The sequence below is a fragment of the Spinacia oleracea genome, chromosome 2 (genome assembly GCF_020520425.1).
Source record: "Spinacia oleracea cultivar Varoflay chromosome 2, BTI_SOV_V1, whole genome shotgun sequence".
NCBI classification, from domain to species: domain Eukaryota; kingdom Viridiplantae; phylum Streptophyta; class Magnoliopsida; order Caryophyllales; family Amaranthaceae; genus Spinacia; species Spinacia oleracea.
Genome location: NC_079488.1, coordinates 106,722,390 through 106,748,073, shown reverse-complemented (window position 1 = coordinate 106,748,073; position 25,684 = coordinate 106,722,390). Strand labels below are relative to the sequence as shown.

At 36.4% G+C, this 25,684-nt stretch overlaps 4 protein-coding genes and 1 long non-coding RNA gene across 6 annotated transcripts; 4 read left to right on the top strand and 1 right to left on the bottom strand.

Annotated features, from left to right (window-relative positions):
* The first annotated feature begins 370 nt into the window (after positions 1-370).
* LOC110784946 (DNA-directed RNA polymerases II and IV subunit 5A) lies at positions 371-2,299 on the top strand. Its single transcript, XM_021989387.2, has 5 exons — positions 371-522; positions 973-1,190; positions 1,350-1,535; positions 1,711-1,824; positions 1,964-2,299. The coding sequence occupies exons 2-5, from the start codon at positions 990-992 to the stop codon at positions 2,087-2,089; spliced, it is 627 nt and encodes a 208-aa protein (XP_021845079.1). The 5' UTR covers positions 371-522; positions 973-989; the 3' UTR covers positions 2,090-2,299.
* Positions 2,300-2,341: 42 nt separating this feature from the next.
* On the bottom strand, positions 2,342-3,006 carry LOC110784956 (uncharacterized). The gene has a single exon (XM_056837695.1). It carries the CDS (start codon positions 3,004-3,006, stop codon positions 2,398-2,400), a length of 609 nt encoding a protein of 202 aa, XP_056693673.1. The 3' UTR covers positions 2,342-2,397.
* Positions 3,007-4,971: 1,965 nt separating this feature from the next.
* LOC130467164 (uncharacterized) lies at positions 4,972-7,483 on the top strand. The gene is made up of 3 exons (XR_008927324.1): positions 4,972-5,491; positions 6,149-6,213; positions 7,232-7,483. It is a non-coding gene; the product is annotated as an uncharacterized lncRNA (long non-coding RNA).
* Positions 7,484-9,453: 1,970 nt separating this feature from the next.
* On the top strand, positions 9,454-14,039 carry LOC130467163 (uncharacterized). Of its 2 annotated transcripts, none has more exons than XM_056835594.1 (3): positions 9,454-10,735; positions 12,733-12,797; positions 13,816-14,039. In XM_056835594.1, exons 1-2 carry the CDS (start codon positions 9,544-9,546, stop codon positions 12,759-12,761), a joined length of 1,221 nt encoding a protein of 406 aa, XP_056691572.1. In that variant the 5' UTR covers positions 9,454-9,543; the 3' UTR covers positions 12,762-12,797; positions 13,816-14,039. The 2 variants fall into 2 exon arrangements, 1 of the variants encoding a protein (XP_056691572.1); XR_008927323.1 differs by lacking the exon at positions 9,454-10,735 and adding an exon at positions 11,556-12,075.
* Positions 14,040-16,354: 2,315 nt separating this feature from the next.
* Positions 16,355-25,236, top strand: LOC110786021 (protein TIC 40, chloroplastic). The gene is made up of 12 exons (XM_021990534.2): positions 16,355-16,860; positions 16,977-17,052; positions 19,209-19,524; positions 19,892-19,995; positions 20,076-20,133; positions 20,485-20,563; positions 21,433-21,473; positions 21,763-21,808; positions 22,323-22,417; positions 23,910-24,013; positions 24,088-24,135; positions 24,799-25,236. Exons 1-12 carry the CDS (start codon positions 16,538-16,540, stop codon positions 24,856-24,858), a joined length of 1,350 nt encoding a protein of 449 aa, XP_021846226.1. The 5' UTR covers positions 16,355-16,537; the 3' UTR covers positions 24,859-25,236.
* Positions 25,237-25,684: the final 448 nt, after the last annotated feature.

The following is a 25,684-nucleotide window of genomic DNA, read 5'->3' as shown; positions in this document are numbered from 1 at the left end:
CTAAAAAATAGATAACTTTTACATATATATGCTTAACTTTTAAGCATTTTGAGTTAACTTTTACTCCGGTGTACAATATTTATTGTACACCCATTATAAATAAGAATCTCCAAAACCCCTTTTATATTTTACTAACCACATATTACGACCTATCGTACCCAGAACACACCCCCAAAACCTACTTATTTTTTGTTTTTTGTGTTAGCACCCGATTCACCCTTAGGGCTAATCCGGATTCGGGACGAGTTCGGGTGGTTATGTTCCATTCCCCTCCCAATTATTGTTGTGGGGGATCGAACACGGGTTCTCCCTACCAAGTTCAGCCCCAATCACCACTAAACCAACAAGGAATAAGTTGACCTACTTATAATGTTATACGGATTACTGGTCTAATTGTACGAAGTAACATCTGGGTTTTGGAGGGTTTTACAGGGTAACCATTCTCTGTCCTACAATCTCCAGCCGCTGTGACCACCACAGTTCCGACGCTTTTACCAATTCCCGACGCCTTCCCAAACCCCAGTAAGAATAAATTCTGAATTTTGATTGCATTCTTACTACTATGTGTTACCTGAATTTTGCAATTTTCTGATTCCGCTTTCTTCATAATTGCTTATTAATTGCATGAATTAAAAATGACAGGCCATGAATGCTAGTACCTTTTTGTTTTCATAATAGATAAATCTTAGGGTTTGTTTATGTACTCCGCAAAATGGGTTCGTATTTGTTACCAATTTTATGCAAAAGTTACTTTTGTTTTTGTTTTTTTTAATGATTAACATCTTAAATTTTTAATTATTTTGATGTGAATGAGTGAAAGGGCAATCTAAATTACAAACTAGGGAGGGGATGTCACACCACATTTCCATATTTGTGTTTATTATGTCTACCAGAAATTGGTGTTTATTATAAATGTAATTGCAGATTTATTAAACTTGTATTTAGTGACTGAGCCTGCTTTAATACTTGTAGACATTACTGGGTAAGAGATGGCTCCCTCTGATGAAGGAATTACGAAACTCCACAAAGTTCGGAAAACTGTAATGCAAATGTTGAATGATCGAGGCTATTTAGTGACTGATGATGAGATTAACATGACTAAACAACAGTTCATTGAACATTATGGTGACAATATGAGCAGAGATGACCTTTTCTTGTTTAAGAATAAGCGAAATGACACCTCTGATCAGGTAATTTATGTCAGAATTTCAGATATTGGTACATGAACAAGTGTTGGACTTGGAATTGGACTTGGTAAATCATGTCAGAATCGTTTCAGATATTGGTACATGAACAAATGAAGAGTCGGAGTAACACAACTTTCTTACCGGTTAGTTGTTGTGTTGCAGATAATGGTTTTCTTTGTGATTCCGGAGACATCAAAGCAAGCCATAGGTATAGGCCCACTCAGGAAATGCTTTGAGAGGATGGAAGCTGAGAAAGTATACAGGGCAATTTTGGTGGTTGAGCAACGTTTGACACCTTCAGCAAAGAAGGTCTGTGAAATAACAAATATAAGAATGGAGGTCTTTCAGGTGAGTAGTAACATACTTTACTACTAAATGGATTTTCCTTATTCAAGAACATAAAAATTTTGGCATTTTGATGGATTTTCAGGCTGGGAATCATGTCTGCAGAATTCACTGCTATCAACATGATCCAAATAATCTTGTGATTTCTTACAATTATACCTTCATTTTTCTGATGCAGGATTCTGAACTGCTGTATAATGTTACCGAGCACGATCTTGTTCCTGAACATCAGGTGCTTACAGATGGGGAAAAGAAGGCAGTGCTTGAGAAATATGGAGTTAAAGAAACTCAGGTCAGTAGTATATAACATAACTATACATAATTAGCTCATTGATGTTCACAATTTGTGGAAAACTCCCTGTATATATATGCATTTATTTATCCTTTTAATTACTTTCTCATGTTAGCCTTTTTAATCTCCTGTTTTCCAGCTACCAAGAATGCTGGTCACTGATCCTATTGCAAGACATTACGGCCTTCAACGTGGGCAAGCTGTGAAGATCATACGACCAAGTGAGAATGCCGGTAGATATGTTACATATCGTTATGTTACCTGATTAGGCCGCCTGGTTTCTTCCTGATATAGTGATATCTGATGCTTACTGAAAGTTAATAGTATGTAGATCAGTAGTTTTTGATTGCTAACTTAGTGGCTGTTATTTGCATCATAAACTGAGTTTGAGTGTTGGATCTTATTATGTAAACAATGTTAACTGTCTTCTAATGTCAATATTTTCAATGAATTTCAAGCAAAGACAAATATCAAACAGCAACAATTCACATTACAATTTTGATTATTCTTTCACACATCTATTACCAGCAAAGTGCTGAGCAGTCTGCAGGTGTTCGAGCAAGCAAATGTTGATCAACAGTTGAGTGCTTGAGCAGCATAAGGAGGCCAATACAGATGGAAATCCAACTTGTAAGTAAGATTGTAACCCTTCATATCAACAATAGCCATAACCAAATATCCTTGAACAAGAAAGAAATCTTCAGTACCGCCAACTACAGGAACAGAAGATGGCTTGAGATTGTTAACACTTCCAAGAGATGATATAGATCCCTTGTGTCCTTTCAAGTTGAGAGTGATCTTTCCAATGGACAAGTTTTCGAGCCCATCAAAGCTCGTAGTGATGGATGCAGCCTCCACAAACCCGAGAACCTCGGAGGAAGAATCTGGTGTTGCAGTAAGTGGATCCCTTACTACGAAAATACTTCCTATGGGGCTTACGGTTGCATTAAGCTCAGGCCCTGCAAAACCTTTAACTATGAGGAAGGCTGTCTTGTTGAGGTCATCATGCTGGTAGAGGGTGAAGTGCATGGATTTAAGGCCGTTGTCATGGTGGTGGACAGCCACGTTGTCGGAGGTGGAGACGGCTAAGGCAGGGAGGAGGAATAATAATGCAAAGGCGGAGTAGGATGAAGAGAGAGGCATGGTGTGTGTGTTGTGGTGAGGATGATTAAAATGGTACATGGTTATGGATGAATATATAAAGATTAGAGAATTAATGTACCAGTGATGTCTTAGGCCTAGTGGTTAAGACTGAGGCATATGAAGTATGTTATGTTACAGGTTCACATGCCCATTAAAAATTTGTATTGTCATTACGGCTCATTCGCAAATAAAAGAAAATAAGTAATACGAAAGTATGATGCATCGGCTTAATTAGGTGTTAATGTACATTATTTTTTTAGTGAAATGCTGATACGCATGGATAATTGAATAATTGAATTTGGATATCTTGTTGGCTTAGTTGCAGACAAATTTTTTTGTGGGACGAAATTAGTACGGAGTACTACGTAGTTGACATTGTAATACTACATTTATTTGTGCATTATATTTCATAAATTATACGGAGTATTACTCAAAATACTCTTCATTCTACAATAATGCTTCATTTACACTTTAAATATTTATGTTTCATTCCATCGAGATCTTAAATTCTTAAATTGCTAGCTGGTTTTGTGCAGTGAAAATTAAGCCAAAACGATAGTGTTTGACTAGCTAAAAAGATTTTGTAGAATACTGAATAACAAGTTCGAATATTAAGCAAAATTGTAGGAAACAATATATCTATACTCTAACCAAACAATGTTTTAGCCTAATAGAAAAGATTACACCATTTAACTAAAAGGTTAAGGGTTTAACAAGCGGCGGATTTTTTGACGCAAAAGGAAGCTCTTATCCTACTATGTCGTTATGGTTTTCGTCTTTTGATCATTTCTTGGTTGGAGGTTCAATTCCCACTAGGGGGTACTTTGAGAAAGGATTGCTCTAAGCATGCCCCACTCTCAAAGTGTCTTACCCGCTAATCCGGGCAGGGCCGTCTCCGGCAATTTGGAGGCCCTGTGCTAAAATACAGATATTGGGCCCTTAATAATTTTTACGGGCAATTATTTAAGATAAACACATAATTTTTATATTAATATTGTTTCATTTATACAAAATATAGAGTCAAATTAATAATATGGTATAACGTTTTATGTGTGATGGTTTGAGAAAATTGATGTAAAGATTTGAAGGACATGAAAAAAATAAAATAAAATAAAAAAGGGGGCATGGGAAGAATCGAACCCAGGTTTCAGCTACCACACTTATGAGTCCATACCAACTGGGATAAAGATTACATATCGAATTATAAAGCAGCTATTAAATATATAATATTTGTTTTTTGGGGGTTTAACCAACATAATTTCTTTTTGGGGCCCCAAAATTTTGTGGCCCGGTGATGGAGGTCCACCTGGACCTCCCTTTAGCCGGCCCTGAACCCGGGTTGGGTTGACCCGTGCTGGATTTCGGTTTGGTAGGGCACTTTATCTTACCCTAAAAAATTATAAAAATCTATCCATACTCTATACCGTGTATTAAAAAATGTTATAAGAAAATATATGTGCAACACAAGTTGGTAGAGTTGGTGGGCAACATGGTCGATCCCCATCAACTACGAAATATTTGGGAGTGTTCAAGCGATGATCTGCATAGATGAGCTGATTAAATTGTGATATGTGTTGGTTCAGTAGGGTCTCTTCTGCTTACCTAGTAAATATAAAAATAAGAAAAGAAAAGAAAGTATATGTTCGACGTGGCTTTCTGTAATCCCCCGTAAATTTATAAATTTTATTAATATATTTTAACGTATATTATGTATATTTAAATAGAATTTACGAATTTTAAGTAATAAATATATAATTAACGTATATTTATTTTAGTTAATTACATTTTAAATATTTTTTTTAACGTTTTATGAAATCAAAATAGTTTTAGAACTTTACATTGAAAAGAATTCGTTTTACGAAAACACGTTCGTTTGAATTTAAAAAGCAATCCTAACCATTCTGGATTCAAGCAACTTCAATCCTAATTCTAGCCCATTTGGATGAAGCCCAAATAACAAAAACCCAAACTACTCCCTTTTCTAATCCAACTTCACGTGGAAAAGCAAACCCCAAAACCCCTGCTACTTCAAGCTTCACGTAAAAAACCCCAAAACCTCCTCCTTCACGTTCGTAATTCTCCTCTCCTTGGTGGCTGCTGTACCAGCACCGCCGTCGACCCTTGCTGCACCGCCGCCGCCAACCAGCCGGCGCCCTTCCTTACTCTCTTCCTCTTTCAATTCGCGTGGAGTTCCCTCCTCCTCTACGTGCTTCTCTCACCACCACCGACAGCAATCCCAGCAACCACCAAGCTCTCGACTGCCGGCAACCAATCACCAGACCACCGGTCGCCCTTCGCCGTACCCTCTGTATCGCCGCCGCCGAAAGGACCAGCCACCGCCCTCCTTCATCTCTCCACTTGTTGCTTCTCTGTTTCTTGCTCAGCCACGTGCAACCACCACCGCGACCACCTGCAGCCACCTGCTGCGTCGCCTAGCTCCGCGACCGCCCAGCTCTCTCCGCCGCTCAACTCCCTCGCTGCCGCCGCCCCTGCCGCCGGCCAGCTCTCTCTCTCTTCTCTTTTGGTTATTTCTTCCCCTTCAATTTATTTAAATTATTATTCATGTTTTAATAAATTAATTAATGTTTTAATTGTTTAAATTATTAGTTTTAATGATGTACATTTAGAATTCAGATTTTATGTTTGATATTATAAACTAGTTAATTTTCAGATTTGTTAATAATGTTTAAGTTAGGGTTTTAATTATGTTTTATTAATTTAATTTATGTTTTCTTGAATTAAATTTATAGTTTTATGATTCAATTATGAATTTCATATTTATATGTTTTGCATAATTAAATTATTAATTTTCAGATTATATAATTTGATTGAAATAAGAATTTGAATTATTTAAAGTATGAATTTTAAGGTTTTAATGGTTTTAAATCATGGTAGGACGTTTGTGGATTATTAAAATTATTGTTTCAACGTACTAGGCATGTTAAATTGGCCTTGGCGGAGTTTTAAACGAGTTTATATTGCTGAAAATTTAAAGTACGATGTTTGCAAAGAGTTTTCAACGAATTTCAATCACTAATTCAATAATTATGATGCTAGGAAATCAAAGGTTTAAGTTTTGATATTGGGGAATGATCTAAATATGTTTAGGATGCATTTAGAATGCTTTATTATGGTTGCCAATGATTAGAAATTGATTGGGATTATTTGTTGGTTGTTTTAGGAGGAGAATTCTCTTTAGGCGACTTTTGAATTCGTTAAAGTGGCCTATCAGTTTGTTTACACAAGGTACGTACATACCTGTGTGCTTGGAATGAGTGTGATTTGTGGAAACCATGTTGAAATGATTCATGAACTTCGTTATGTTGAAATGATTAAGGAACTTGGTTATGTTGAAATTGTTGATGAACTAGATTATGTTGAAAGTGCATGTTTAATATTGTTGGATGGACATGTTAAGCATATATATTTCGTTATGAGAATTATAGCATGTTGGTATGGATGATTGATGCGAACATGTTGGTTGGGAACATTAAATTATCATATATGTTGATTCAGATCGATTGTTCAGTGTTCCCTTTTAGCTTTTCACTACTTTATAAGGGCCGAGGACCTTGTTTAGTAAGTTGAAACCTTATACCCATATAGAGGGGTTTATCAGTATTAAAGGAAAGGTTGAATTAATTGGAATAAGTCTTGTGTGACGTCTCTGTGATCACTTGTTTAATTCAAAGATAAAAGAAGTTGCGTTTACTTGTTGAATATAATATTTATGTTTGATGAGTCATAACCAAGTATTAAAAGTTAAGTCATGTAAAGTGAACATGAGTAGCAATAGCTTTAGACTGTGCACGTCTAAAGTGTCGGACAATCAGGAGTTGGGGTCATGGGTCGCCTATGGCTTTTTCTGGGGCCGGATTGATCACCGGTTCTATTTTATTCAAAAGTCCCTCGATATCGCAGGTCATTGGGGTTTACGGAGTCGCGCCCGTACCTCGTCTTCCTTAGTGAAGAAGAAGAAGTTTCTAGTAGACAACTCAGTCCATTGACTATTTCAATTAAAATAATGTTAATGATACAAAGGTCTAGTTCAGTCAAATATAGTTTTCAAGTCAATATATCTTGATTATCCTTGCTTATGTTTTATTGAGTACCATGTTAGGTTGTTCGTTTAATAGAATCATGTTAGGATTATTATTGATTTAGTATGTAGTACTCAGCTTTGCTGATTACGTGCTTTTGCTTGTGCATGTTGATCATGGCTATGCCTTATTGATCCTGTGATGACCCAATCTTTGGTGAGCAGTCTCTAAGGATCAATAAGCATTGTCCATCTGCAGGTTTGAAGATGTTGCATCATTGGGATCGGGAATAGAGAGCTTGTATTTAGTTTTGATTTGCTAAGTTGACTTGGGTTTGTTTAAATGGACTTTAAACTTGTCATACTATTTATATTTCCTTATTTTCGTTGGTTGATTTTGAGACTAAACCTGTAATCGATTATTTATAAACCTAAAGTTAGTTTTATGTTTTCCGCTGCAAAATTCTGAATAAGCCGTTACGTTTTCACACGGGCGATAACGCCTTGATAATTCTCTATGTTTTATATTAAAAGGTTATTTTAGAAAAGAGAGAATTGTCGGGGTGTTACAAAGTGGTATCAGAGCTAAGGTTTTATTTTAATAAATTTTTAGGCGCCTAACTAGTTAGTTATTTAAAATAAATTTCTTAAAAATCGAGCTTCTACGGATTATAGTGTTCAAAATTGGTACTTTTTTTTGGGGGGCCGATTTCCTTTTATCTTGTTTGAAAGTATACGATATTCCTTATTTACGTTCGAAATCAAATTATTTTTCAAAGTTAAAGTGATACTTTCGACATTTTATTTTTCTTATTATTTATTATTCAAACAAATAAATAAAAATAATATGAATACATCTTTTTTTAAAGAAGTTCAAATTTTTTTTTTAGTTGTTTTAAGATTTAGAATTCATTATTAGAAAATATAAATCTTTTTCGAATTAATAACTTTATTTTCTAATTTATTCGCTACGCATTTCCTTAATTTATTTTACTTTATTTATTTTATATTTTATTTATGTTATTATTCTATGTTATAATTTTATTATATTAGCGTCCTTTTACCTTGTTATTTAAATTATTCCAATGCTTTAGCTTATGAGAGATGGGTAGTATAAGAAGGGCATATAAGATAGAATTATATGTGCATTAGTAGCTAGTCAACGCTAGCATTAGAAATTGATTATTATGTACGTGCGTGTGCTAATTGTTTAAGTGTTACATTTACAAGTGCATAAAGAATTGTTTGATTCCACCAAACTTATCGATTACTGAACCTTGTTTATGTTTTGGCTGGAAAATCGTTAGTGAGACCTTGAATTGTTTATTTCAGGAATAAAATGTTTCTTTCCAAGTATACCAATATAGGATCCTTCGAGAAACTTGATATAGAAACCCCAGATATTTATGTGAAGAAAATTGTGTTTGGATGTGAATATTATGCTAAGGTTCAAGGGCAACCTATCTTAATGAGAAAGGATATCATAGCAGCCACTATCATTAATTGCTTACCTAACAAATTTCCATACCTAGAACTCAAGGAAAGGTTTAAAGACATGCATTCTGATAATGGAACTCCAAACTTGGTTAAGTATGGAACTTGGGATGGTAGATGGAAATATGATTCAGAAATTCTGACCACCATTATTGAAGCAGCAGAAAGTGGGTTTAGAGACGGTAAAATCGTAGGGAGTCATGTTGGGGATTCAGTTACAGAAGAACCTATGGGAATTAGTGTAAATAATAACCTAGAGGAAAATGATGTAGATGTGGAGAACGAGAATGTAGGTGTTGAGACAGAGAATCCTAACCCAGCGGCTCATGAGCCAACCATTGAGATCTCTAGTGATTCGAATGCAGAGCTCGAAAGTGAACAGGAGATGGCAAGTGAGCCTAATCAAAATGAAGACATGGGTGAAGATGCAAACCCTGAGGAAGACCCCGATGAAGACCCTGAAGAAGAGTTCGATGATCTTGAGATCTAAATTTCACTCCGCAAGTTTCAAGGGCAATGGATAGGCAAGAGGCCACAAATATTTTGAAGTCATAAATAGTTAATTAGCTCTTTTATGTTTAAAGTTTAAGTTTATTGAAGTTTGAAATATTCTTTATTATTTTCAAGGATGTAATAAACCTCTATGGAGTTAGCAATAAAAGTTAAAGTTTTCAAGGAATTGTTCTTTATTCTATTTTGAGGATTCCATAATACCCCAACCTCTAGGTAGTACGTCGTGGATTAATCTTCCTATTGGTTGCATACTCAGTGTGAATTGTGGATCAATTCAATTGCCACAAAAAAATATTAAATGATTTGAGTACATAAAGGAAGTGAGGGCCAATCTAGACCCTCATGACCAATATGATTCAAAATGTTATGCCTTATGTGTAGTGCGTAAATGTCTTTCGCGAATTATTGAGGATGATTATTTTCCAATGATTATTGCATCTTGTAGACGATCGTTGCACCTTCATAAACGATTTTCGTGCCTTCGTAAATGATGTGTATTAATGTGAACATTGTTGGTTGAGGCGATCTTTATGGTCAATTCAAGTATTAAATTGTATGGGATAATGTATAAGTGGTGTTTCAAACCTAAAATAGAGTATACTAATTGCAGGTCGCGTTCTAGAATGGCCAACAACAATGATCTAGCTGCTGCGATTCGCCTCTTGGCGGAAAAGCTAACCCAGGAGAGAACTGAGCGCCCCGATTCTGCAGGGGAAATGTTTGAAAGACTTTCTAAGGTCAAGCCACCGTATTTCAAGGGACAAGCAGACCCTACCTTCCTGGAAAACTGGATTAGGGAATTTGAGAAACTATTTGAGGCTGTGAGTTGCCCTGGGAGTATGAGAGTAAGTCAAGCTGTCCTATATCTAAAAGATGAAGCCGATTTGTGGTGGAAAGAAAATGGAAATAGACTAAGTGCTGTTGAGGGATTCAATTGGGATTCATTCATAGTTGCCTTAAGGGGAAAGTTTTATCCTCCTTTTATGAGAAAGCAGAAAGCGCAGGAGTTTATCAACCTTAGGATGGGGAATATGACTATTGCTGAATACTATAGCAAGTTTATAGCTTTATCGAGGTTTGCACCTGAGGTGGTAGCTACTGAGGAGCTAAAGGCTCAAAGGTTTGAGCAAGGGCTGACGGATGAAATTCAACTGGGATTAGGTGGAGAAACTTTTACTTCCTTAGACATAGTGTATGGGAGAGCTGCTCATATTTATGGTCTGCAGTCTAGAAGGGAAAAGAAAACTGTGGTAATTGGGGAAAAGAGAAAAGATTTTAATGCTGGGGGTAACCAAGAAAACTTTAAAAAGAATAGAAACGGAAATGGGAATGGAAATGGAAATTTCCAAGGAGGAAACAATCAGGGGCACCACAACAACTCGAACCCATCTGAGAGAGTGCATTATTGCAAGATGTGCAGTAACAATCACCCTGGTAAGAACTGCAAAGGAGAATTAGTGACCTGCAACTATTGTCAGAAAAGGGGACATAGGGAGTATGAGTGCTTCACTAAGCAAAGAAAGGAACAAAATAGTAATGGAGGTGGAAACCAAGTGAGGTTTAACCAGTCTGGAGGTCAAAATTCAAAGCCTGGAGGGGCACAAAACAATCAAGAGAACTATAATAAGCCTGCAAATGATAACAACAACCCGAATAAGGCTCCAGGAAAGTTGTACATGATGAATCAGAATGAGGATGAACGATCTGCCGATATGGATTCTGGTACTTTTCTATTAACTCCGCGCAAGTTAAGCATTATTTAATTCGTGGTGACTTGTTCTTTTGTTTCGTCATCTGATGTGAAAAGTCTAAAGTTAGTAGTTTTAGTGATATAGGAATTTTGAGGATAGAATTCGTCAAAAGAGAATTTTAGTTAGTTATTCCCTGAGGTGAGTTACGAGGGCGTAACTCGTTTTCTTTAAGGGGGTAGAATGCGATAGAAATTCGCGCTTTTTACCTATTTTGTGGCATTTTCTGTGCTTATTTTAGCAAATTTTACAAGTTGATGCAAAGCAAATAGATTCTCCGCATAAGAAAAGGTGTTCATGAGTAACACAAATAGCTTTGAGTTAGCAAAAGAGTGCACATCGGTGGCACAAGTACTTCTCTAGTAAGAATAAGTTAAAAGCTTTTGGGAAAATGCGGGAAATTTCGTGTCAAGTTTCGGGACGAAACTTCTTTTAAGAGGGGTAGATTGTAATCCCCCGTAAATTTATAAATTTTATTAATATATTTTAACGTATATTATGTATATTTAAATAGAATTTACGAATTTTAAGTAATAAATATATAATTAACGTATATTTATTTTAGTTAATTACATTTTAAATATTTTTTTTAACGTTTTATGAAATCAAAATAGTTTTAGAACTTTACATTGAAAAGAATTCGTTTTACGAAAACACGTTCGTTTGAATTTAAAAAGCAATCCTAACCATTCTGGATTCAAGCAACTTCAATCCTAATTCTAGCCCATTTGGATGAAGCCCAAATAACAAAAACCCAAACTACTCCCTTTTCTAATCCAACTTCACGTGGAAAAGCAAACCCCAAAACCCCTGCTACTTCAAGCTTCACGTAAAAAACCCCAAAACCTCCTCCTTCACGTTCGTAATTCTCCTCTCCTTGGTGGCTGCTGTACCAGCACCGCCGTCGACCCTTGCTGCACCGCCGCCGCCAACCAGCCGGCGCCCTTCCTTACTCTCTTCCTCTTTCAATTCGCGTGGAGTTCCCTCCTCCTCTACGTGCTTCTCTCACCACCACCGACAGCAATCCCAGCAACCACCAAGCTCTCGACTGCCGGCAACCAATCACCAGACCACCGGTCGCCCTTCGCCGTACCCTCTGTATCGCCGCCGCCGAAAGGACCAGCCACCGCCCTCCTTCATCTCTCCACTTGTTGCTTCTCTGTTTCTTGCTCAGCCACGTGCAACCACCACCGCGACCACCTGCAGCCACCTGCTGCGTCGCCTAGCTCCGCGACCGCCCAGCTCTCTCCGCCGCTCAACTCCCTCGCTGCCGCCGCCCCTGCCGCCGGCCAGCTCTCTCTCTCTTCTCTTTTGGTTATTTCTTCCCCTTCAATTTATTTAAATTATTATTCATGTTTTAATAAATTAATTAATGTTTTAATTGTTTAAATTATTAGTTTTAATGATGTACATTTAGAATTCAGATTTTATGTTTGATATTATAAACTAGTTAATTTTCAGATTTGTTAATAATGTTTAAGTTAGGGTTTTAATTATGTTTTATTAATTTAATTTATGTTTTCTTGAATTAAATTTATAGTTTTATGATTCAATTATGAATTTCATATTTATATGTTTTGCATAATTAAATTATTAATTTTCAGATTATATAATTTGATTGAAATAAGAATTTGAATTATTTAAAGTATGAATTTTAAGGTTTTAATGGTTTTAAATCATGGTAGGACGTTTGTGGATTATTAAAATTATTGTTTCAACGTACTAGGCATGTTAAATTGGCCTTGGCGGAGTTTTAAACGAGTTTATATTGCTGAAAATTTAAAGTACGATGTTTGCAAAGAGTTTTCAACGAATTTCAATCACTAATTCAATAATTATGATGCTAGGAAATCAAAGGTTTAAGTTTTGATATTGGGGAATGATCTAAATATGTTTAGGATGCATTTAGAATGCTTTATTATGGTTGCCAATGATTAGAAATTGATTGGGATTATTTGTTGGTTGTTTTAGGAGGAGAATTCTCTTTAGGCGACTTTTGAATTCGTTAAAGTGGCCTATCAGTTTGTTTACACAAGGTACGTACATACCTGTGTGCTTGGAATGAGTGTGATTTGTGGAAACCATGTTGAAATGATTCATGAACTTCGTTATGTTGAAATGATTAAGGAACTTGGTTATGTTGAAATTGTTGATGAACTAGATTATGTTGAAAGTGCATGTTTAATATTGTTGGATGGACATGTTAAGCATATATATTTCGTTATGAGAATTATAGCATGTTGGTATGGATGATTGATGCGAACATGTTGGTTGGGAACATTAAATTATCATATATGTTGATTCAGATCGATTGTTCAGTGTTCCCTTTTAGCTTTTCACTACTTTATAAGGGCCGAGGACCTTGTTTAGTAAGTTGAAACCTTATACCCATATAGAGGGGTTTATCAGTATTAAAGGAAAGGTTGAATTAATTGGAATAAGTCTTGTGTGACGTCTCTGTGATCACTTGTTTAATTCAAAGATAAAAGAAGTTGCGTTTACTTGTTGAATATAATATTTATGTTTGATGAGTCATAACCAAGTATTAAAAGTTAAGTCATGTAAAGTGAACATGAGTAGCAATAGCTTTAGACTGTGCACGTCTAAAGTGTCGGACAATCAGGAGTTGGGGTCATGGGTCGCCTATGGCTTTTTCTGGGGCCGGATTGATCACCGGTTCTATTTTATTCAAAAGTCCCTCGATATCGCAGGTCATTGGGGTTTACGGAGTCGCGCCCGTACCTCGTCTTCCTTAGTGAAGAAGAAGAAGTTTCTAGTAGACAACTCAGTCCATTGACTATTTCAATTAAAATAATGTTAATGATACAAAGGTCTAGTTCAGTCAAATATAGTTTTCAAGTCAATATATCTTGATTATCCTTGCTTATGTTTTATTGAGTACCATGTTAGGTTGTTCGTTTAATAGAATCATGTTAGGATTATTATTGATTTAGTATGTAGTACTCAGCTTTGCTGATTACGTGCTTTTGCTTGTGCATGTTGATCATGGCTATGCCTTATTGATCCTGTGATGACCCAATCTTTGGTGAGCAGTCTCTAAGGATCAATAAGCATTGTCCATCTGCAGGTTTGAAGATGTTGCATCATTGGGATCGGGAATAGAGAGCTTGTATTTAGTTTTGATTTGCTAAGTTGACTTGGGTTTGTTTAAATGGACTTTAAACTTGTCATACTATTTATATTTCCTTATTTTCGTTGGTTGATTTTGAGACTAAACCTGTAATCGATTATTTATAAACCTAAAGTTAGTTTTATGTTTTCCGCTGCAAAATTCTGAATAAGCCGTTACGTTTTCACACGGGCGATAACGCCTTGATAATTCTCTATGTTTTATATTAAAAGGTTATTTTAGAAAAGAGAGAATTGTCGGGGTGTTACACTTTCACTCAATCCATGAGTGCACTTTAATTTGAAAAATAAGAAATATACTTTGTATAATATTCAAACCCATGACCTTAGGTTTCAACACTAGTTCCTTATCCAATTGAGCTATGACATTTTACATGTTCTCTTAACAAAAGCAGAACTCATATTAATAGAATAAGAAAAATTTATCAAATACGGAATACAACCCAATAAAGTTGTATCTTTGCCAATTACAACTTTACACTTTCAAATTTATAAATCACAACCTCAAACTTACATCTCCACCCGATTCGTCTCCCGTTTATTTTAAATATATTATTTATATTTATATTTAAACATAAAATGTGTTGATAAAATTATATGTTTCGGTCTTTAGGAGATGAATGTAGGTATATAATTTTTTTTCTTATGGTTAATTATTATGCATATTATTAGTTGATGATTTTTTAATGGTTTACTATTTTCACCCGAATATCACCCGATCCATGGACTGGGTGGAGCGGATGGATGCGCATTTCGCAGTTGATGAGGCTCGAACTTGTGACCTCCAAGTCACAAGGTGAGTTCCCCACCAAGTCCACCAACTTATGTTGGTTTTAAATCGGTATACTTACATAAAGAGAATATTGCAATATTTAACACAAAGAAAGTATACAAAAATCTAGCCCGTGAGGCCGAAGCAATGCCAATTTTATCGATTTTGAATAGGTAACTTTTATCGAAGCAATGCCAATTCAAATTGGATTGAATGGATTATTTTCAATTTAAACAACTCTATGAAATGGAAGCATATCTTTACTACTGCAATTTGGCAGATTTGGCCCTCTAGGAATAGAGTTGTTTTTTATCTTAAAATGAAATCTGCTTTCTCTCTTTATAATGCCTTTTATGTCGATTGGAATTTTGCTAACATTTGTTTACAGGGAAAAGAATTAGGTGCCAGTCAGGTTCCAGGTTTGACTAAGAAGACATGGTTCCCCCCAAAAGATGGAGTTATGAAATTGAATGTGGATGGAGCATGGAAATCAGATGCAGTTGCTGGTGGTGGAGGAGTTTTCAGAAGATCTACTGGTTCCTGGTTTGTGGGATTCTCCAGTAAATTCACAGTTACATCATCTCTTGCTTCGGAATTATATGCACTAAGGGAGGGTCTTATTATTGCAAGAGAATTCAAGTTTGAAAAGTTGGAAGTTGAAACAGATGCCTTGCATCTTAAAATGCTGTTAGGAAAGATTGAGGAGCAGGATCATCATGAGCTTGGTCCAGTTTTGAGAGAAGTAGCTGCTCTTCTAGGCCAGAGCTGGGTTGTGGGTTTGTCTCATATTCCAAAATTTTGCAACAAAGTTGCTCATTCCCTTGCTGCTCATTCCTTAATCATGGCTGTTAGTAGTAAGATGCATTACATCATTCCCTCTTGTGCTAAAGGAGAGTATGAAGCTGATTTTGAAAATGCAAATCCAGAGTATGTCAGTGCTATTGCGAGGAATGCAAGAGAACAGGCGCTTTCAATTGTTGGGGCAAAACGACCACATGACAATGCAGATACTTTGAACCAAGTTGCTACCTCTATTCCAGCTTCAGAATTGGTCTTTGGTTCGATAGTTACAGATATTAGAGGAGTGGTGGAGAAATTGAAATATACTGATAATGATACTCGTAACAAGGGCAAAGGTATAGCTTTCACACCTTTTGTTGTTGGTGGTTCAACAATGGATACGACCATTGAAATTGTTGAAGTTGAAGAAGGAGAGATTACCAACAACTGAAGCAGTTTACTTTCAGGAGTTACACAAGCTTTTTGGAGGAAGTGAAAAGGGACGATATGGTTTTTGATGCTTCCTATGCTTGTTTTTATTTTGCTTTCGGTTTTTTTTTTTTTAAAGGTTTTTAAGTCTCTTTACAAGACACATGATAAGTAGATGTTTTCACCCCTTTTTGGCAAGTTTTTGGGTTCGATGGGGGTTTGCGAGGATGTATGTGGGCCTTTGGAACTTTAATTTTGCCCTCGCTAAGCGAGGCTTTTTCACCTGTACAATTTTGTAAGATATTAATATAATTTCGTCGGCTTGAGTTAAAAAAAAAACTTTTTTCGGGTAAAAAATACGACTCGATCCGACCCATGATCACCTATACTGGTTGAAATGTTGAGTGATGGATCTTGGAATTGGCCATCTTCATTCATCACAGCCCAAAAATGCGAAAACCAAGATAATGAGGCCTGATGTTGTTCATACAATCATCCCAGTAAGCCAATAAGGCAATACTCTCGCTCTCTCTCTGTCTGTGCTAAACCCCGCAAAATAGCAACAACTTTTTAGCAATCTTCATCCTTTTGTTCATCGTTCACCACCATTTCCAAAGAACTCCAATTTGTAAGCCAAGCAAAAAGATGGAGAATTTATCCCTAGTTTCATCAAAACCAGTAACGGGTTTAACCTATTCCCCAAATTACAGAACCCTTTCTACTAAACAATGCTTTGGCCTCCCTCTTCTTCCCCCAAAACCAATTGGGTATCTCTTAGCCTCAAAACCCAGATCAAAAACTGTCCTTTTTGCCTTCTCCAGCCCAAATTCCAGGAGAAAATCTTCTAATTATGGGAAGAAAGATAATGGGGCTGAGCTATTTGCAAGCACTTCTGCTACTGCTCAAGAGACAACTACTTCTGTGGGTGTTAATCCACAGCCTTATGCTCCACCTCCTTCTTCCCAAATGTAATTTCTATCATTTCTATTTAATTTTTATTTTTCATGCATGTTTTGTTAGTTCTTTTGGGGTTGAATTTTGGTGAAAGTTTGTTTGTTCTTGACTTGTTGATTTGGGATTGTAGTGGGTCACCTTTGTTCTGGATTGGAGTTGGTGTTGGTGTTTCTGCACTTTTCTCCTTTGTTTCATCATGGATGAAGGTAAGTTTTGATGAAATTTGTGTTTTTTTTGTTTTTGAATAAATATCCGCTTTTGCTGTGTTTGTGGTTCAATTGGTTGTAACAATTGAAGGATGGAAGTAATTAAGTTTATGATTATAAATTGTATCTTGAGGTCTCAAAGCAAAACTAATGTCTTGGCAGTTGGCACACAATATTGGCTTTAGATGTGTATGTCACTACTACTTTGTGAACTTTCTTACAATAAATAATTACATGCTGTATTTTATTTGTGTAGAGTCTTAAGTTAATAGTTAGACTGTTTTAACATCTTCTACTCTACTAGTAATCTACCTTTGTGGTGGTACTAATTGCTTTAGATTTTAAGTGCTTTTCGGAGATGTAGAGAAACATTTAATGGTATAACGAGCACACTATTATAATTATAAGAAAGAGTAATGGGAGGGGTGTGAGGAGAGGGTGTAAAATTTGAAACCAGGAGTCATTAGTGCATATGCTGTGTAGAAGAAGCATAGATTAAGACATGGGGGACATGGGAATGCAAGGGACAATGGCATAATATTTGGAACTCCCTGGAATAGGTTGTAGAAGTTGGATGTATGGAGGTATTTTCCAGTGTCTATGGAAGTGTGGTCAGCACATAGAACTAAATGGGTACAACAACAAAAAAAATGTCAAAGCCTTATTCCCAATTGGACGGGGTCAGCTATATGAACCAAAGCTTTTATCTCATGTGGTCATCAACTAGTATCTTCTTCCTCCTTTCACTTCTACTAACGGCCCGTTTGGTAGTCGGTAATAAATGGTGGGAATGAGAATGAATCTTAGTGTTATTTGACAAGAAAATAACACCATGATGTCCATGGTAATGAAATTTTGTCTTAAACTTGGTGTTTTCCTTCATAAATTTGTATTCCCACCTAATACCACCATGGAATTAAAACTCAGCCGTTCCGTTACGTAACGGCCGTTCTGTAACCTATTTTGGATTTGCCGTTCCGCTACGTAACGGCCGTTCTGTAACCTATTTTGGATTTGCCGTTCCGTGAAAACCCGTTATGTTACGGTTTGACAAAATTCACATCTTTCTCCCCGCGTCGTCCGTTACGTAACGGTGACTCGCCGCGTTAGACGTTTTTTCTCCGTTACACCGTTTCTTTACATAAATTGACCAAAAATATTTTCGTAATTAGTTATGTAGTTTATGAAACATGATATTTCGTGTGTTTATTTGTTCACAAAATATGATACTCACTTATATTAGGATAGATGTGGTTATATCGTGTTGATATAATACTTTTTAGACTAAAAATGTAATAATAAGGCTTAGATGTGTTAATGTAGTTTTTTCCAAAAAATTCACAACGCGTCAGCCGCGATCCGTTCTATTCTTCCATTACAAGCGGTTTCCGCGACAACGCGACCTTTACCGCGAACGCGACCGCATCCGCGTTTTTTTTCTATGAATACCACTCACCAAATGGCAATGGATGGTAATAGAAATTATAAAGAAAAAGAAATAATTTTGAGTGAACTTGCATTACCACGGGAATGAATATATCCTTACCAATTTACATACAAATTCATTCTCATTGACACCATTTATGGCCGGCTACCAAACGGGCCGTGAGTGTTTTACCCTCCTGTAAACCATTTTCTTCACACCATTCTCAACTCTTCCATCCAAGTCATCTTTGGCCAACTTTGTCATCTTACCCTCCAGTTTCCTTATTTTACCATACATCTTTTGGTCAATGTCTCACATGTTGAAACCAACATAATCAGTTTTCCCTTATCTCCGTTCCATTGTAAAATCAATCCAAGGTACTCTTTGGAATCTCCTTACCATAAAATGTTACATTTGGACCTTTCTCAGACCCTACACTAAATAGCGAGAGCCTTGTGCTATGGCTACGACCTTTTTTTCTTTGGCATTTGCGTTGCAGTTGTTTGTATGTATTCCAAAAGTTATTGATGTAGAGAACAGCAGCCTGATTTTTTCTTGGTTGGTATGTATTAATTTTTTTGGAACAAACTTACCTGTCATTTCTTCACGATTTCTAGGTTTCTATCGCGTCTTTGATGACATACAATATATCCTTCAAGTGTTTGTGTTGCTTGCAAGTTGCCTTTCTTTGTTAACATCTTGTGGAACTGATGTTCTGTTTTTCTGTCAGAAAAAAGCAATGCAAGTAGCTGTCAGTACAATGATGGGTCAGATGGGCCCGAAAGATAATCAATTTAGTAACGCGGGCTTTTCAACTGGCTTACCTTTCCCATTTCCACCTCCACCTACATCAGGCCCTAGTAGTTCTGGATTTCCCTACCAACAACCATCTACTTTCTCTTCTGCACCGAACCGGGCTACCACTCCTTCTCCCGCTGCTTCTGGTGCCACTGTGACAGTTGATGCTTCTGCAACTGAAACAGAATCCTTAAGGCCTGCAGTTGTTAAAGATGAAGCCGAAACTAAGGCTGAAGCTAAAAGATCTGGTATTGTTACTTATTCCAATTAGTTGATGTTATCAGAAATTAATCTACCAGGAATAAACCCAGATCTTCCTGTTATTTCAAAAAAGTTATTACTTGATACCATACCATTCTCATGAATTTCAATGCAAGACCTTATATAAAAGTTGCAAAAACAAAATTTATCTATATTTTCCTGGCTGGTTTGATGGGTTTTAACAAATTTGAAAACTCGGCTTTGTGTTATTCTGCTGGAAATTTGTGTTTGTTTGGGTGCTACTGTCGTTCTAACATCTTTATTATGCTGAAATGTGGTGCATACGACTCGTTTCTTATGCCGAACAATGACAATTGTTTCATTTCCATTGGGTGGTATTCGTGTTATATGCAGCATTTGTAGATGTCTCTCCTGAAGAAACTTTCCAAAATACTGCATTTGAAAACTATAATGACTCATCTTCGGCAACGTCATCCGAGAATGCAAAATTTGCTGAGGTAGTGAACTAGTGTAAATCAGCAATAAGTTCAGCACAATTAGAATCTGATTTTAGTGTGTCTAACTACATTAAGTGCAGGTAGTACAAGATGGAGCTACTTCAAAAGAAAGTACTTCAGAGCAAGCTCAATCTACACGTAAGTGAAAATTATGCCTGTTTATGTTAATCATTTTTTTATTCATACCCAAGTTATAATTGACCAATAGAGAAAATGTAATAAGAAAAGGTTGCTGTAAATAATGCGGCTGCACCGCTGCATGCTCTCTATGTGAAAAATAAATGAGGAAAATGACTCTGCTAGAGCTTTGTTTCTATCTTGTGTTAATGTGTTATACTTTTGCATGGTGTAACTTATACGGAGTACTAGTTTGATGAATGATCAACTTCATAAGCTTACTTTTTTTTATGCTGCTCAACCTGCTTTCTTATGGTTTTTGTTTCCTTGCCCTAATATCATGGAATGGTGTTTTTTTTTACGCCCTCCCAGGAAATAACGGTTCTTTGCTATCCGTGGACACTTTGGAGAAAATGATGGAAGATCCGACTGTGCAGCAGATGGTTTTTCCGTAATATTATCTTTCCTTTTATTCTATAATGTACTCCGTATTATTTTAACATGCTTCACGGCCTTAATCTTGTGTCTGCTCCCAGAATCTCGCTCTCTCTGTCTTTCTCTCTCTCTCATGCACCCATCCACACATATTTCAACCTGGAGAAAAACTTTATTAACTTTTAGGAGATACAAGAAGCTATGTTACTCGGACTCTTCGTTCCACCCCAAGTACTTGTGTCGGATCCTCGTCACTCAGACATGGGTTAGAACACTTGGACACTTCATTTTGGGCCTAAATCATGAATCTTTTCACAAAATAGTCGAGTCTTCCACACTTGCCCGTATTGGACACGAGTACCGAGTCCGAGTAACATAGATAAGAGGAGCTTAAGTCTTCCTCTAAGTTTTGTTCCTCCAAACACCTTCATAACATTTCTTAATTGGTTTGCAGTGTTGGTCACAAGCATCATTTTCTCAGTAATTGTAATTGATTCAACAATGACTTCGCCTTGCATCTTCTGATGGAGTTCTTTTAACGCATTGCGTTTGTATTGAAGTTACATGTTTTCCAATGATTTCCACATCATTAAACAAGTAAATTTTGCCAGTGTGTTTGTAGTGACTAGTGAGTCACAAATTTCAAATCTTGTAAACAATTTCTAACTGAGAAGGTGACATTAGAGTGTGGAAATATTGGATTGGACTTTTCTTTTTCTCGTGTAATTTGAGTGTGGTCTGGCATGATTTTAGAACCAGACTTGACTTGAGCCTTCTTTTACATAAAAAATGCAGTTTAAGCTTCATTTGCTACAATCTATATTTTAGAAAAATAAAAACCATGAAGGTAGTTATAATTTATTTATTTTTATATTCTTGTTGCAGACATTTGCCTGAAGAGATGAGGGATCCAGCTACCTTTAAGTGTAAGCCCACTGATTCACCTCTCTGTATGCTTTAACTCTGTTAACATATGTCATTGGATACAGTTCTCTCATTAGTGTAATAGTACCTGAAACTATTTTTTCAATGTCAGAGTTGATTATGTTTTATTTCCTTATCAAAAAGAACAAAATAAAGTTGATTATGTTTTTGTGTTTTATAGTTCATACTTATTATGGAGTATGTAACAATCTTCTCCTATTTTACTGTTCTTTTCGGGGATGATGCAAATATGGTTACTGAAGATGCTAAAATTACTTTACTCCATGGCAGGGATGCTACAAAATCCAGTATATCGTCAGCAGCTGCAAGAAATGCTGTGAGTTTCATTTTTATCTTGTGCATGTTTGGTCTTTCTGATGCTATCCCTACAAGTTTTAAAGTTGATATAGGAATATCTAGATGTGTGCTTTTATCTATCTATGCTATGCCATGTTCTAGATATATTTGTAGATCATCTTTTTCTGCATGTCTGTTGGACATGATACTTTTGACTTTGTGAGTTTCATTTTTATCTTGTACCTGTTGCTGTTGGTTTTCATATCTACAATTGAAATTGTGACTCATAGTCTGGCCTTCAAATAGTTCAGAAATTTTCATATCTTCAAAATAATAAAGAAGTTTTCAAAATTATGTTGTCAACCATAATTTGCTAACATGTTTTAAATTGTTTGTTAAGTTATTGTTTTCTAGTAGACTATTAGCACTATAGATCTGTTGTGGGATCTTGCTTAAATTAGGTGTCCCTAGTTTAGTTATGCTTTATGTGATGATTGCTTTGCCTTTTCTCTTGTTTTGAAAGTTAGATGCTGATTGTTATGTTCATCTCCCAGGGACAACATGGGGGGAAGCCCGGATTGGGACAACCGTATGGTTGATAATCTAAAAAACTTTGATTTGAATAGTCCTGAAGTTAAGCAGCAGTTTGGTGAGTTTCATGATTTTTCCAATGCAATATTGTTTTTTAGACAATTCTGTCCTTTATGTTTCTTTGATCGAGGAAAAGAAATTCATTAAATCCAAGAAGTTGCCTTTGAATTTCTATTGAGAGGGGGGGGGGGGGGGGGGAGGGTGGATATTTTAGGGGGAATATTCTATTGGAAAGGCTCTTATCAATCACCGAACCATCATGCAGAGCTTATCACTCACCAGTAATTGAATGAAATACATTCGAACATTTTTTGAGTCTATGTTGTCTATTGTTGGAGATATCAAATTCTCAATTTGTTTCGATACATGTCGGAAAAAAAAACGGGGATGTTTAGGGGGAAAGTCCTGTCGGAAAGGCTCTTATTCAATTACCTAACCATCATGCAGATATTATTACACATCAACTAGGATGTAATTCAAAAAAATCACCTCAAAACTCTGCGGCTTTTATGGACATTGCTCCTTCAGAATCGTTGCCTGTATTTCACGTCCAAAGTCATAGAGCAATTATCTAAAAGGACCTTTAGCTCTTCTCGTGCTATAGGTTGCACGTTCAAAGTCATAGATCAATTATCTAAAGGTCCTTTAGATCTTTTCATGCTATAGATTGCATCAGTAGCTTCTGAGCTAGAACATGAGATCGTGACTCATTAAAATGCCCCCCCATCCCCCCTTTATGATCTTTCTTATTTTTTAAGCAGGCAACATACTACAGATCATGACTCCTCATTAAAATGTCCTATAACTTCGGAATCAGTTTTATGCTTGAAAAGGCAAAAGTTGATGATGGCTAATAAAAAATAATGTTTTAGGTGGATTAAGAGCATGTTTAGCAAACACCAAAAATTGGTGTTCAAGAGAGAGAATGGAATAAAAAACTATAACGTAGGTAGAGAGATGAGAGAGAAAGGAAGAAGGAGATAGTGAAATCATGCAACATTTGGTGTTCATGATCACCAAATGGAAAACCAATTTGACGCAAGGAGTGTTTGACATGTGGCAAATGAGCACCTAACAAATTTTTTATTTTAAAATATTGTAAAGAGATGGTGGAAAAGTGATGCATACTTGTAAAATTTTGGTGTTTGCTAAATATGTTCAAATATTGTTGGGGAGAGAGAAAAGATAAAATATTATATTTTATTAGGTTGAAATCCGAATTTGTGGTATTTGCTAAATATGCTCTTAAAGGCATTGTTTCCCATTTAGTTAGACGTCTTCCTGGACAAGCTATGTAGTTGGACTCTTATTGTCGGGTTACCTTAACAGTCCTTGGTTATTCCGCATGAGGTTTTTCAACACTTGAACTTTGCATATGGAGTATGGACACTTGTCACGGATCCCATGTGAATGAGTCTGGTTGAATTTAATATACTTGTAATCTATATGATTCATGAACTCATGTGATTTGTATACAAGGCATGGTTACCTTCTCAAAGCTTCTTGGCCTTGGTTTATTTATTGACTAAAATTTGGTGTTATTTTGGTAGACCAAATCGGCCTTACACCTGAAGAAGTTATCTCAAAAATCATGGCTAATCCTGATATTGCAATGGCGTTCCAGAATCCCAGAGTTCAACAAGCCATTATGGATGTATGTTTGCTCTTCTCATTTTACAGTCCTATCCTATCTCTCGTGAACTCGTCTGACTCCTGTTGCTATTGCAGGTTTCACAGAACCCCTTGAATATCGTCAAATATCAAAACGATAATGAGGTAATGGAAGTTGAATTGGGGAGTAATTGCTCTTGGCTTGCTGTTTATGTCTTACCATCTGCACTTCTGCATGACCATCATTTTGGTTTCATCTATTTTTCCCCCCCTCCTCTTTTTTCCTGTTCTATTTTTATTTTTATGGGGTAGGGATATGGGATTGATTAGTGTATAAGGCTAGATTCTATCACCTAACTATAAACTCAAAGTGTCCTAAGTCTATTCTAAGGTACGGAGTACCACTTTTCCTCTGCAAAGGTGAAGGCGGATCAGTGTACACAAGTATCAGTAGAAACCAGACCCAACGCCAACACAAAATTTTAAACCTAAGCTATGGCCTATGAATCTATGATGCAAAAGCTTAACACAGTAAATTAAAATTTCAAGCTACTAACCATTCATTTAGTCTTACTGGTTTTTAACAGATTCTTGTTTTGGAACCATTTCATAAAATTTGACTCATTCTAGTTTTTCTTTCCTGAATGTTATAGATTGTACTATCTATCACTAGACAACTAGCCAATAAATTATGTTGATGATAGGAAGGAGAAATAAAGGGATTCGATACCTGTCTACTGTCTTACCTCCGAGTTTACTCAATTACTTGCTGAATTCCTGAGGTAGTAAATTTATGATGTTTTTTCTTCTTCTAAATTTTGGTATTAGGTTATGGATGTCTTCAACAAAATACAACAGCTCTTCCCAGGGACTGCAGGTCCGTTCTGATGGGTTTGCATGGAAATTTGTACTCTTTGTTATTGGAAGATAGAATGCGAGTTCTGCATAAATGGGCGCAACACCACAGTACTGAAGTCCTTGATATATGATCAACAATATGACTCGATGTCAATTATCTAAGGATGTCGCTCGAGGATTCTATCCAGCCCTGTGCAAATTTTTGGTAAATGTGAGGTAGTTTTTTATGTCTTTGGGCTATGAATATGTAGAAGTTGACAGGTCTTGTGATTTTTTTTTATTATTATGCAGCGATGGATGAATTAGTGCACAAGTACCAGATTAGCAGTAATTATTTTTCTGAAACTTGTAAAGAACATTCCTGCATGATGGTGGTGAAATCACTACAAACAGTTAGGTTTTTTTTTATTCTGTGTGTTAGCATTGAAAGGTTAAACACCATTGTTTTCTGCAATTTTACTGTTTAGAGAGGGTGCACAGCCACAAAGATGGATGTGGGCGGGGCTGGCATGAGACCCGACCCGGCACGAAAAAAGTGACACAAACACAAAGTCATGGGCTGGACCTGGTCCCTATTTTGAACTTTTTAGCCCGGCTCGGCACGATGTAGAATAGGTATGGCTTGGGCTCGACCCGGCCTGTTTATACCCATGGGCTAAGCCCTAACCTCGGCCCACAGCCATCTTTTCTGCATAGGTCTCAGTCCGTCTCACTATTATGTTTCGTTCTCTTCAAACTTATGTATAGTTTGGTTGACATTCTAATACATGAGAAGTTTCATTTCCTAGAGGGTGAAGAGCAAAGAGGTTGTTTGGTTGACATGTGCATAGGAAGTGAAACTTCATAGGACGTTCTA